The 13,208-nt window shown below is 45.8% G+C and overlaps 1 protein-coding gene across 1 annotated transcript in view; it reads left to right on the top strand.

Annotated features, from left to right (window-relative positions):
* LOC144169718 (sodium-coupled monocarboxylate transporter 1-like) overlaps positions 1-13,208 on the top strand; it is a 57,728-nt gene that overhangs the window by 18,784 nt on the left and 25,736 nt on the right. The window contains exons 8-11 of the mRNA XM_077699032.1: positions 2,465-2,553; positions 4,372-4,487; positions 5,154-5,221; positions 11,449-11,535. Of these exons, the coding sequence (XP_077555158.1) occupies positions 2,465-2,553; positions 4,372-4,487; positions 5,154-5,221; positions 11,449-11,535 (360 nt within the window). The remainder of the gene's footprint in view (positions 1-2,464; positions 2,554-4,371; positions 4,488-5,153; positions 5,222-11,448; positions 11,536-13,208) is intronic.

Genomic DNA, 13,208 nt, shown 5'->3' with positions numbered 1-13,208 from the left:
TATGAACTTCATTGAGCGTGCTACGTTTATTATACTCTAGGAACTAACAGAACAGAGCCGCATTCATTACGGGAATACTGTTGTCGGAGCGCAATTTTCGCTTCTCGATCGATTCCCGACTACCGTTCGGCCGATCGGCATTGTCGGCGTCTTCGGTCAGCGAGTCAGTCATACCACGAGGACTTTGGAACGGCCGCGGTGTTCGTGTCGCCGTTGGCGTTGTGTGACAAGGCAGTCTGCCAACTCGGAAGTCGGCGTCGCCGTCGCGTCATCGCCGTGTCGGCCTAGCCAGCGCGCCTTAACGAGAAGCGTGGTAATAGAGTAAAAAAGATAAATATGGACGAACACGATAGCGTTAAGCGTGCTGCTGCGGAAAGCGCTAGCTAACCTAAGGCGTCGCGCAACCCATCGACACTGAGCAGACGACGCTTCTCTTTACCGGAAGTGAGAGAAAAAGTCGTCCAATTGCAAGATTTCTGCTTCGTGACGCACATGAGAGAATCGATGACGTATATGCGGGAAGATGGCGGAGCCCAAAAACGCGCAGGAAAGGTCGGTAACGCGACAACAAACTTTCCAACGAAAGTGTGAGCTTTCCGCTGCACGTAACAATGTTAGGCTATGTTCAGACTACCGGCGCAAAAGCCATATCGTTATCTATGGACGTAAAAAAAAACGGCATGTCACGCAGTTCGGTTGGCTGAGACGTGAAATGACGTCATTCTTTAACAATATTGCGACAGTTGCGGCAATAGTCTGAACACGGCCTTATACTTGGCGCAGATGACGTTGGCCACCCAACCAAACTATTGCGCTAGCTCATTTCGCGGGATCGAAACGCCTTTGAGGACCCGTTCAAATGCGATCTGCAGGCAACGCCACGCCATATTCTGTCCTCACTATTAGCGCGCTTTGTCCTTCAAAAGCCTTATTCCCTATCCATTTATTGCTTGGCGCTTCGCATCCGCAGTTTGGATAGGAGGAGGTGAGAGGGGACAGGAAATGGCTAAAAAATTTACCACCCCTTCCTAAAGAAAGTTAGAAAATAGCGGAAGCTTCCTCATATCAAACCCCTCGCTGAAAATGCGACCAACCTTCGCTGAAAGAGCGCCCAATCAATCGTCAAACCTTCAAAGACCCAAATCGGAAACGAAGAACGAACAGAAGCGATGATTTTCGCGCACTAAGTAAACGCATCTACGAACGATCTAAATGGATACCGATACCTAGTTTATGAGATAAGGAAATACTATTTCCTTCTTCGTGTTTGCGTGTACTGTCTTACCTATAGAACCGCCCCTTTCTCGCGATTTTCAAGTAACCGTTCTGACACAATAGAAGCCCAGTTTCACACACGCACCGTGTGGCCAGAGATACGAGTTTTTCGGTCGACGAACCGGTCTACGGGGAAATGCAGTAGTTTTCTTTTTATTTCTTTTTTTTTTTGCAGCACGCCATCGGTCCCACTAACGAAGCGTTCGCTTTAAAAGTGTGGATAATTTCCCTTCCTATACGCGTCCCGCTCCAAGAAATCCGTGCGCGCCGCACCAAGCTGCGAATGCTCTTGGACGCGAGTGCTCTCGGAGAACTCCAAGATTTCTTAGCGTCCGTCTGATCTGCCAAGCTCTACTTCTCCTGTGTACACCACTGATGCATAAAATAAAAAAATGCCTGCGGCTTACCTCAACTAGCCCTGGATACGCAAAGGGAAAGATTTGCATAGCCTGGTTAAATCTTGGTTTCACTTGGTTAACCTTTGATTTAGCTATTATTATTATGCTATTCGCCGGAAGCCTGCATTCGTCTACGGTTGTCGTCCCGCTTCTGGCGCTTGCCAAGCCGAACGCCTCGCGGGGCGATATCCGCGGGGTGGTCAGACGCCCCTTGCCGACGACAGCTCAAAGCCTCCAGCTTCCGCGCGACGCTCAGAGGAGACGGCCCGCACTCACTCTCGTCCATGGCTAAGCGCGCATGCACGCGGCGAGTCACGTGGTCAGGCGCGAACCAGCTGCGGTGAGCGGATGCGCCAAGCCGGCAGCGGCGGCGGCGGCGGCGGCAGCGGCTAGCCAAGGCGGCCGTCGCCGGAGCTCAGCCCGGCGAGTCACGTGACGTTATGCGTTGCCAAGGATACGGCGCAGCTGCGGTCAAATGAAGGTCAAATTTACCGCGACGGTGAAACCGCTCGACGAGATTAGTACAATTTTGCTTTAAAACAAAAACAGAAGCCGGCGCTTCTGTTGTCCCATTCGCACTACTAATGAGGCTTCGAGATAGCGTTTCAAACAGCTTGCCCAGCAGTAAACTATAGTAGTCAACAGTTGGCCTACGGCGATGTTACCTTCAACTTCGTCAGCACTGCTCACACCCATTGCATGCGTATCCGTCGTAGAGGAATGGCGCATAACTTAACGCAGACGACGCGCATCAGGATGACAAGGTGATTGGGTTCACTCTCTATTGACAGCTCCTACCGCTGTATGTCATGGACGTGCTGGGGAACATTCGTGGGCTTCCCGGCCTCTTTGTCTCAGGCATCTTCAGCGCAGCGCTCAGGTAAGCTAGTAGCTTTCGTTCTTCATAAATACGCTTCACACTTTAACGGTTCCCTCAAATATCCTAAGCATACTTTGCCGCGCCCCGTCAGCTTTTTTGATGTCGACATTCTCGCGTGGTTTTTTTTCAAGCCGAGGTCAGTTAATGGGGACGAAGAGGTATATGCACGGCTACCGGATAGTCCTTCTACTAGAACCGTCGAGGAGGTTTACAGTTGTCCCATTTAGTTAGTTTAGCCAACACTTCAGGGTTAATGTGCGTGCGTACGTTGAGCTTGATGTCGTTACCGCCGTTGTCCAGTTCGACGAGCGCGACGCTAATCACCGACATCGGCAGAAGTAATTGACCCATTAATCTCTCAAACTATTGCGAGACAATAAAGGAGGTTGAGGCGATACGCTGCACAAGAGGAGACGGCCACACAAGCCGGAACCTCTGTACTTTATAAAGGCTGTTCTCCTCGCCATACTCTCGTTCTCAGAGCATCCTGTGCAGCAACTCCACTCCGTGTTGGCACGTGGAGCAGCTGATGGACCCAGCATGCATCTTTGATCTAACTGCTTCCGGTTGACACTAGTCGCAGTGCTGGGTAGAGGAGCAATGACGAGCTGAAGAACTAACAGTGCAGGCGACCAGCTTGGAACGCATCCATTGGGCATTACCCATCCACGCTCCTCCTTCTTGTTCACGCGGCCTTCTTTCGCTCTGCGACCTCGAATAACAGGCTTCACACCGACATACGCGATGGTGCTAGGATGGAAACTAGCGCTATCACTCTAGAATTGTTAGATGAGTTGCTAACTACAACAAAAACGCAGTTGCAGCCCATAGAGTTCTTTCTTTACCTTCAAAGCTGAGTCGTGCGAGCTGCAGCTGCCGTTTCCTATAAATTTCCCGCCAAAATGACGGATTGATTGATTATAGAGTTTAACGTTCGGAAACTACGCAGGCAATGAGGCGCGCTGTAGTGGAGCGCTCCGGATTAATTTTTAACACCTGGGGATATTTACGGTGCGCCGAAATCTCGAACACACGGGCGTTTTCGCTTTTCGCCTTCATCAGAAACGCGGCCGCCGCAGCTGGGAATCGAACCCGCGTCCTTGTGCTCAGTAGCACAACGCCTTTGCCACTGAGCCACCGCGGCCGGTAGCCAAAATGACATTAGATGGCGGTGTTTTCAGATCTCCAACCCAGTCAGGAGTTATTCCAACATATAAGAGTTGACTAAAGGAGTCTCAAGCCAGTGTTAATGCCGCGACAACTTTTGAAGTAAGCGGTAACTAGCCGCAGCGGCTTAGTGGCTAAGACATTGTGCTGCTTAGCTTGCAATGTAAGCGCAACTCCCGGACGTTGAGGGTACTTTCCTTGTGTACGTAAAAAACGAGAATACTAATGTGTCACGAGTTAGAGGCTCGTCGAAGATCCCCGGGTAGTCAAAATTATAGCTCTCGACTATGCCACGCGCTGCGGCCCGTAAAAGGAAAATTTCAACTTTTCCTACATTCTGAGGAGCACCGACAAGTGGGCAAGTTGGTATGGAGACACGCTGAGTAAAGAGAACTACACAGGACAAGAAAGCGCTTCTCCTGTGTAGTTCTTCTCTTTGTCCCATGTTTTTCTGCGCTTTTACTCAGCATGTTTTCCTACCTTCTTTCCTCAGCAGAACTAGACTTTCATTTACTCTACCAAAGACCTCCTTCTCTTGGCAGACATTCAGTTTCATTCATACTCAACACTTTAGTTTCTATTCACAACTGTTTGTGTAAGTTTTCCAAAGCGCAACTTTGGCGATCTCACGCACGTGTTGTTCTGTCGCAGCACCGTATCCTCGGGGATGAACTCGTTAGCTGCCGTCGCTCTGGAAGACGTCGTCAGGCGGTACATAGCGCGAGACATGAGCGACCGCTCTGCGACCGCCCTGACAAGGATACTAGGTACGAGAAACATGATTGCAGATTACGGCGACGCTTAAATGCTTGCGGTATCTCTCGCTCTCTCTTCCTCCCCCATCTACCTCTTTCTTACATGCACGAACTCACGCTCCAATGCGGCCACTTCTCTCCAGCCCAGCAACCTCCTGCGTACGCTCATTTTGCAGCGACCTATACGCGGCAGTGCTGCTAAACACTGTGATGCTTTTTTTATATTAATGAGTCATAATCGACCAGATTTGGGGAAATCCCCAAGGTTGAGTAAGTTTCTGTGAAGGAAAGTTTGACATCCACCTAAATGCAGCCATACGGCTACAAAGGAAAGCTATACAGCTTTCTCGGAAACATCTCGCTTTCGCGCTACTAATGACTAGCCTCCTGGTTACCTCAGTTGGCAGAGCGACTGCTCCGGTTAAGCAGTGGTCCCGGGTTCGAATTCTGGACCAGGACGAATTTTTCTTACTCTGCGAAGTTTCCGAGAAAACTGTATAGCTTTCCTTTGTAGCCGTATGGCTGCATTTAGGTGGATGTCATACTTTCCTTCACATTAATGAGTCATCTTGACCCAGTTCTTTCATCATCTTAGGTCCTTAGGTATATTTCTGCAATTTTCTTTTCTTGTAACGCTTCTTAACGTTTTGAACATTCTTTTTTTCACGACTCTTGCAGCCGTGGCCTTCGGGTGCATTGCCATCGCGCTTGTCTACGGTGCGCAGATGATGGGAAATGTCCTACAGGTAAGAAGTCGGATTCTCTCTGTACACGCAAAAACGACTATTCCTAGTTTAAAACCTGACGTCCGTGCTAAGGTTCACCTTAATCGCCCCGCCTAACCATGGCGGGCGCAATATGGGAAACTACATAGGTATTCACACATGACGGACGCAGCTGGGAAGCGGCGGGATGCATGAAATTCCGCGCGCAAAGGATGGCTGTTTTCAGAACTGGCTGTTTTCCCAACGTTCTTAAACGAGCAAAAATTGTTCCAGTTTTTAAAAAAGGAGACAAACTTTTAATTACCAATTATCGTCCGATATCAATTCTTTCTACTATAAGCAAGATTATTGAGAGGCTTTTTGTAAAGCGGTTATCTAGCTACATAACAAAATTTAACATTCTTAAGCCTTGTCAGTTTGGTTTCTGTCCTGGCAGTTCAACCACTTTGGCCCTACTTTCATTAACTGATTTTGTTAAGCATTCAATCGATCGTGGTCTTATTGCTGGTTCGGTGTTCTTGGACTTTACTAAAGCCTTTGATACTATTAACCACCGCATTTTATTTAATAAACTTGAATCTTACGGTGTAGTTGGCCCAGCCTTATGTTTCCTGAAGAATTATTTGCTGAATAGAACTTATACAGTTTGTACTAACAGCTTTCTTTCAGAGACTAAAACAGTCAACCAAGGTATGCCTCAGGGCTCAATTCTCGGACCACTACTTTTTATACTATACGTTAACGATCTTCCCAACATTCTGTCTTCCAATCATTGTGGCTTATATGCCGACGACACTACCATATCATGTTCGGGCGAATCCCTAGTCTCCGTCACATCAAAATTAAACGACTCGCTAGCTAGTGTAATGAACTGGTGTAAGGATAACTGCCTTATAATTAATCCTGCTAAAACTTATTATATGCTTTTTCATTCTAGCCATAAACATCTGCCTAATCCACCGAGTCTGACAATTGGTCCTCATCAAATTACTGTGTGCGAAGGCGTTACATTTTTGGGTGTAATACTCGATAGTAACCTTAAATTCGCTTCCCACATCAACCACTTAAAGAAAAAATGTGCATTCGGTATTCGCGCTCTCATAAAAGCACGACCATTTTTTTTATTTAATGCACTAATGTCTCTATATTTTGCTTTTATTCACAGTCACATTAGTTATGGAATCGCCGCATGGGGCAACACCTACCAATGTCACCTGTCATTCATTCAATATCTTCAAAATCAAGCTATACGTATTATCACCTCTAGCCCTTTTCCCTCAAATGCGTCGGCTCTGTTACATGAACATAACATCTTATGCGTAGAGAAAATGTTCCATTATAATTTATCACTTCTGTTTTTCAAGTTGATTAGTGCTCATTTGCCAATTAGTTTTATTGATTCACCCTTCCTGCTTAACCCCAACTCCACCAGGTTTGCCTTTAATCGAAATCTTCTATTGCCTCTTGTTAATTCTAATTACGGAAAGCAAACGTCACACTTCGCTGCTGTTTCATTCTGGAATTCCTTACCACCAACTGTCAAATCCGCTACGCACTTGTCTTCTTTTAAAAGATCTGTTAAAAAGTTCCTTTTAATGTAGCAATCTTCAGCACACAAGCGTGTTGCTCTGTATTTTGCGTCCTGTTGTTATCATAAGTGGTACTATGATTTGCATTGTTCCAATTCTTTCCCTGCGCTTGCCCAAACCGTGTTAACTGTATGGTTACCCCCCCCCCTCCCTTTTCTTGGTTTCTTTTCTTTCGTTTTTGTTGTCTTGCTGTTTTTTTTTTTTTTTTTTTGCTGCCAATTACCCGACTGTTGGCTGTTTTTTTTTATCGGTGTTCTTCCTTTGTATCATTTTTTATCGTTCATCCCGGCCGATGAATTTTGTTTATTTGTTTGTCTAGCTGAGATTCACTGAACGTCTGTACCCTTGCAACGTTTTTTTGTATATGTTATTGGCGTTTTCTTTATCAATTTTTAGTCGTTTTGTATAAATTACATTTAAAGAGTGTTTTATTTGTTGCATTCACCTCCGCTGCTACCCTGCATATTGACTTAATTCGTTGAATTTACTTATCAAGGGTCCCGTCGCAGTCCCTGGACTTTGGGACTCTTGTCTGCAAAACATAACCCCCTGTATTCTTTTGTTGAAATAATAAACTTCATTTCATTTCATTTGATTTGATGCGGATGGTCAAATTTGCGGAGAGCGTCAGCAGTGGTATGGCATTGCCATCACGTCCACGTCTGATACTTCTTCCATGAAGAAATATGTGTGTTCCATCGGCGTGTCAGTTTTCTTTGCGAACCATAGGATATCGCTCTCGCTGGACTCAACACGGTACAAGGGCTCGTACACAATCGAGTTGCGCTTGCTGACGAAGCGGTCGTCACCATACAAGCATTTGTTCTGCTTCGCCACGAGGATGCCTCCCCACCGGGCTGGCACGAGTGCGGCCGAAGCTCGCTTCCGGCGTCGAAGCTCGCTAACGGAGCATCGGAGGAGCATGCGCTTCGTTATTCCCTGAAGCGAGTCCATCTTCTGCACGAATCGCGTTTTCGTTGCTGGACCCAATAAAAATATATTTGACTAGAAACCGGGTTGCTGAATTTCTTGCGAAACGAGAGATGCGTCGCCGACGTAAGGGTCGCAACAGGGAAGCTCGGAGGACTCCAAAGCAAGAGCCGCATCGTCTACGCTGGGGCCATGGCAGAACGGGTCCGACGTCTCCAGAGCGGTAGTCAAGTCTTCAATGCGAGGGTCGCCACAGTGTCGCATGGACGACTCCAAAACGGGGGTTGCATCGATGACGCCAAGTTCGCTGCAGGGCCGGTCGGTTGTCTCCAAACCACTAGTCAAATTAGCAATGTCATGATTCCGGAAGGGGCGTGGTGACGTCTCTGAAGTGAGAGCCGTGTCGGCGACGCCAGCGCTGCAGCGAGGCCGGTCAGACGTATCGGAAACAATAGTCTCGTAAGCGACAGCGAGGTCCTGGCTAGGTCCCTGAGATTTCTCCATAACGGCGATCACGGAAACACCAGGATAGGGCGGTGGCAGAAGCCGCCCTCGCGGGCTGAGCCCCTCAGGGTCGTCTTTAACATCGTTGTAACGCGCAGCGCCCTCTTTGTCGTCGTGTTTCTCTACCCGTGCAACAGTCATTGCCCGAGCAGGCGGCATGTCACCCGTGACCTTTGTGGACACCGTCGGCCGCGCCTCCTCGGGAGGCGAGCAGAGGGTCGAGGTCGCGTTGCAGGTAGAAAACAGGGCTGCCCTAGGTTGCGGGAAGAGGCTTGCGGACAAGTCTTGGCTCGCGGAAAAGCGTACGCGCGTTCGCAGGGCGCAGATCCGTTCATCGTAGTCGATCGCGTTCAAAATGTCCGCTTAGAATTCGTCATCCGTCAGGTTCGCTTGAATTTCGGCGTCGAGCTGGTGAAGGCTCACCTGATCATGCAAGATGAGGTCGAGTACATTTTGCCTATCAAGGGCCATTGCTGCCTGACTCCGCAGCAAGGCGTCGAGGACTGTCATGGTCCCGGAGACGGTCGCTCGCAGGACATCTCGGCGAATACGAAGAGCGTCCATGGCACCAGTCGATGAAGCAAGACGGTGGGGTTGCGAATAACAAGGGCGGCGGGCTTGGGCACGAGCCGAAAGGGGCAGCGGCCGAGGGCAAGGCTTCCAGGATAAAGCAGTACGAAGGTATCCAAGCCTCGCGTGCCTCGGAGCCGCTGCGCCGTCGAACGTAGATTCGCTCGTGCGCCGGTTCCCGGGTTTCACGGCACCAGAAAATGTGTACCGAAAGAAGACCAGCGTCTGGCTTCCGATGTGGTGATCGAGACGATTAGCGAGGCAGTGAGCGCCCCCGATTCTCCTCTTCCTCTTCCCCTACAGTCGCCCCCTGCCTGCGCTTCTTTATTTCTCAACAACAATAACGTAAATGGAGATAATTCGTAAATGAAATTTTGAAAAAAATCTGCAGGAATGACCAGAATTATCTACTAATGCGTAGCATTGTTATGCCGCCTGTCTTGAGTGTGAGTTTTTAGTCAAATTTTTTCGTTTTTCTAAATCCTGTCCGACCAATTATCTCTACGGTATTATAACAATTCGAAGTGGAATATTCGCGAAATGCAGGAAGTCATACGGTTCGCATTAATCGTATTGATTAATATTTTTCTTATTTTTTAGTTTTTCAAAATGTGGTTCCACCAAATTTCTTTATTTACGCTGTTATAACGATTACATTTGGAAAGTTCCCTAAATCTGTATTATTGTGGAGATGCCACGCCGTATACGTTTTGACATTTTCCATACTTCTTGTATTTTTGTATTTTTTAGTGTTTCAAAATTTATTTCTAAATTATCTCATTTATAAGTGCAACTTCCGCATAATCTCCATTTTTCTTGAAATGGAGGTCGTTTTTTCTTATATTTTCTTATTTTTTCTTATTTTTCGGTTTTTCAAAATATCGTCCGACAAATTATCTGCATTTACGATATTATAACTATTAATTTTGAAACTTTCACGAAATATGCATTTTTGTGGAAATGCAGGGCATTATGCGGTTCGCCATTTGCCGTAATTTATATTCGTATTTTCTAGTTTTTCGAAATTTCGTTCGGCCAATTATCCCCGTTTACGCTACTATTTCGGTTACAGGTGCAACTTTCGTGAAATCAGAATTATTGTGAAAATGCCATACGTTACACGTTTTGCCATTTTCTGTAATTTTTAAATACTTTTCATATTTTGTAATTTTTCCGAATTTCGTCCGACCTTTTATCTCAATTAACGTTATTATAACGATTACATTTGGAACTTTTGTGAAAACTGCATTGTTGTGAAAATGCAGGGCGTTACACGATTCGCCATTTTCCGTAATTATTTTACATTTTTTCTTATTTTTCAGTTTTCAAAATTTCGCTCGACCAATTAATACCCGTTTACGCTATTATAACGAGTACAGGAGAAACTTTCGCGAAATCTGCATTAATGTGGAAATGCCATGCGTTATACATACCGCCATTTTCCGTAATTTGTAATATTGTTCTTATTTTTTAGTTTTTCAAAATTTCGTCCGACCAATTATCTTCATTGACGTTATTATAACGTTTACATTTGAAATCTTCCTGAAATCTGCACTATTGTGGAAATGCAGGGCGTTACCCGGTTCGCCAGTTTCCGTAATTATTCATTATTTTGCTTATTTCCTTAGGTGTTCAAAATTTCGTTCAACGAATTATCTCCATTTACGCTATTTCAGCGATTACAGGTGGAACGTCCACGAAATTTGAATTATTGTGGAAATGCAGGGCGTTCTTGCAGAGGGGGGGGGGGGGGTGTACTCGGCAAAGAATGCTACGCATGAATCGGCAAAGAATGCTGCGCATTGAAAATGAAAAATAACAAGAATAAAAAAAAAATACGGAAAATGGCAAACCGATTAACGAGCTGCATTTCCACAATAACGCGGATTTCGCGGAAATTCCACCTATAATCGTTTTATTAGCGTAAATAAGGTAATTGGCACAAAAAAAATTTTTGGAACGCTAAAAAACGAGAAATTATAAAAAAAAATTACGGAAAATGGCGAACCGTGTAACGCCCTGTATTGCCACAATCATGCACATTTCCAGAAAGTTAGACGTGTAATTGTTACAATAGCGTAAATGGAGATAACTGGTCGAACGAAATTTTTAAAAAGCAAAAAATAAGAAAAATAATAAGCAATTCGGGCAAAAGGCAAACCGTATAACGCCCTGCATTTCCACAAAAATGCATATGTCGCTTATGTTCCACTTCGATCCGTTATAACATCGTAAATGGAGATAATTCCAAGAAATTTGACTGTAAAAACTCACACTCAAGACAAGCGGCATAAGAATGCTACGCATTAGGAGATAATTTTGTGCAGAATTTTTCTGTTTTGTTAAAGGCCTGAGCCCGAAATTTCATCCTGAGCGCGCGCTATCTTTCGACTAAAACTAATCCTATTCTAATGGGCCCATTTGTAACCGACAATATATGTCTGGCTGTACGCGTCGTTCGCGGGCCGTTACATTGTTGCTACGACTTACTGCATGTGTATACGTAGCGAATGACAGTCGCGCCGAGTTGAGGCAACGAGTTGTGGCTTCAGCTGACGTTGACGATTCTCATGACTTCGCGTGAGCGCCTCGAATTTTGTTGTTTTGTACCCAATGAACCCTTTATCTTAAACGTCTTATTTTGTTCCCTTCCAGGCGGCTCTCGCTATTTTCGGCATTGTGGGTGGACCCCTTCTGGGAGTGTTCACTTTGGGAATCTTTTTTCCCTTTGCGAGCAGCCTGGTAAGTGCTGTAGATTTAAAGTGATCACCACAAAGGCTGGGTGTGCACGGCTTCGAACAATTTAGTGATGTGTGTTGTCCCGCACAGTCTTGCGGCTCTTTTAATAGTCATTGCAGCGATCTTTCGCGTGACACCTAGGTGAACAAAAATGTATTCTTACTGCACTAGAATTCACAATAGGCGGTTCACTGCGAACGTACGCGCCTATAGCGCCTCCTCTATACACTCAGGTAAAAATAATCAAAAACCCCACAGCGGAAGCTAGGTTCATGGGTTCAAGGTAATTGTGTACGCCGTCTCCCCTAACACGTTCTGCTATACCACCGTAAAGCAGAGTAAAACAAGACGAAGGACGTTACAACAAGGACAGCGCGTGTGCTTGTTCCGTCACACCCTTAGTCTGGTCCTAGCTCGTACGCGTATACGTTGCAATGTTCTGTTGTGCTCCCTGCGAACACAACGTAAACTGTCATGGGCGCAGTCCCTGCGTAACGCAGTGCCTTAGTTAATATAGTGGAGTCTATGTTAACCATTTTTGGCTCTGGCGTCCTACATCTAGGACATGAATTAAGACTTCAAGAAACTTGAGAAGAAAACCAAAACAGCTAGTTTTTATTTGGAAAATAGTTCTTCAAAAATGCCTCTTTCTAAAGATATCACCAATGTTCGTTTTCGGCTAAAGCTGGACGCGAGAAGGATGAAGGCATTGCGATGAAGGCCAAACTGATGTCAGGCTGACCCCAAGAACGGAAATTCTAGTTTGATAAAATGGCCGTACATATAAAAATACTACCAGCTTATTCTTGGTGTGTGGGCTCACTGCTCTCCAAACTTTTGAAAAACAGGCAATATTTTTTTGTGTAAATTAAAAGGGTAATTGCCTGATGATCTAAAAAAAATGTCACGCTTGCAAACTGCCCATTACTTGCATTGCAAGCTCAATTTTTCGCTTGGAAGCTTATAGGGTCCAAATATTAAAGAAAACACACAAACATTTTGCGACAGAAAAAGAAAAAAAATCATGGCTTGAAAGAGTTAACAGAAAGCTCACGAACAAGCGAAACCTACTGTTGTGAAGGTGTTGATGAGAGCTTCAGCAACCGAGCAGTTTAAAATGAGAAGATAACCGTGACAGTGCCGTTCCGTTGCAGCGAAAATTTCGTTTGAGCTATTCCCCAGAGAGGAGACTTCACTGCAGTGCACGATTTCCGTAAGTTGGCCGTAAAGTTTACCGCTAACCCAGCGGCGTCGATGGGCGTATGCATGCGGTAGTATTTTTAGAGCCAGCCACGGCGCTATCCTGCCCGACCATGCGTATACGGCATCTGCCCGTTCTCCGCGAGAAACCCGTCAGCTCGTCTGTGACATGTGTTAAGCTTTCGCCGCATACGAAAACGCTAATAACAAAAACGCTTGGGCATCGATATTTCCTAATATGACTGCTTATATTGCCCCTACAAACGGCTTTCCCAGCTGTTACACTTTCGCCGCATACAAAAATGTTAAACAAAAACCGTTAGGGCATTGATATTTGCTTATATGACTGCTTATATTACCCCTACAAAAGGCTTTCCCAGCACTGTATATGCGTAAAAATACGAAGCCGAGTTCAGAGTGGCTGTTACACTTTCGCCGCATACAAAAATGTTAAACAAAAACCGTTAGGGCATTGA

Source organism: Haemaphysalis longicornis, unplaced genomic scaffold (genome assembly GCF_048455015.1).
Source record: "Haemaphysalis longicornis isolate Haplotype H1 unplaced genomic scaffold, Haemaphysalis longicornis Haplotype H1 scaffold_2, whole genome shotgun sequence".
Lineage (NCBI taxonomy): Eukaryota > Metazoa > Arthropoda > Arachnida > Ixodida > Ixodidae > Haemaphysalis > Haemaphysalis longicornis.
Note: the sequence above shows the minus strand (reverse complement) of the source record. Positions and strands in the feature narration are given on the sequence as shown.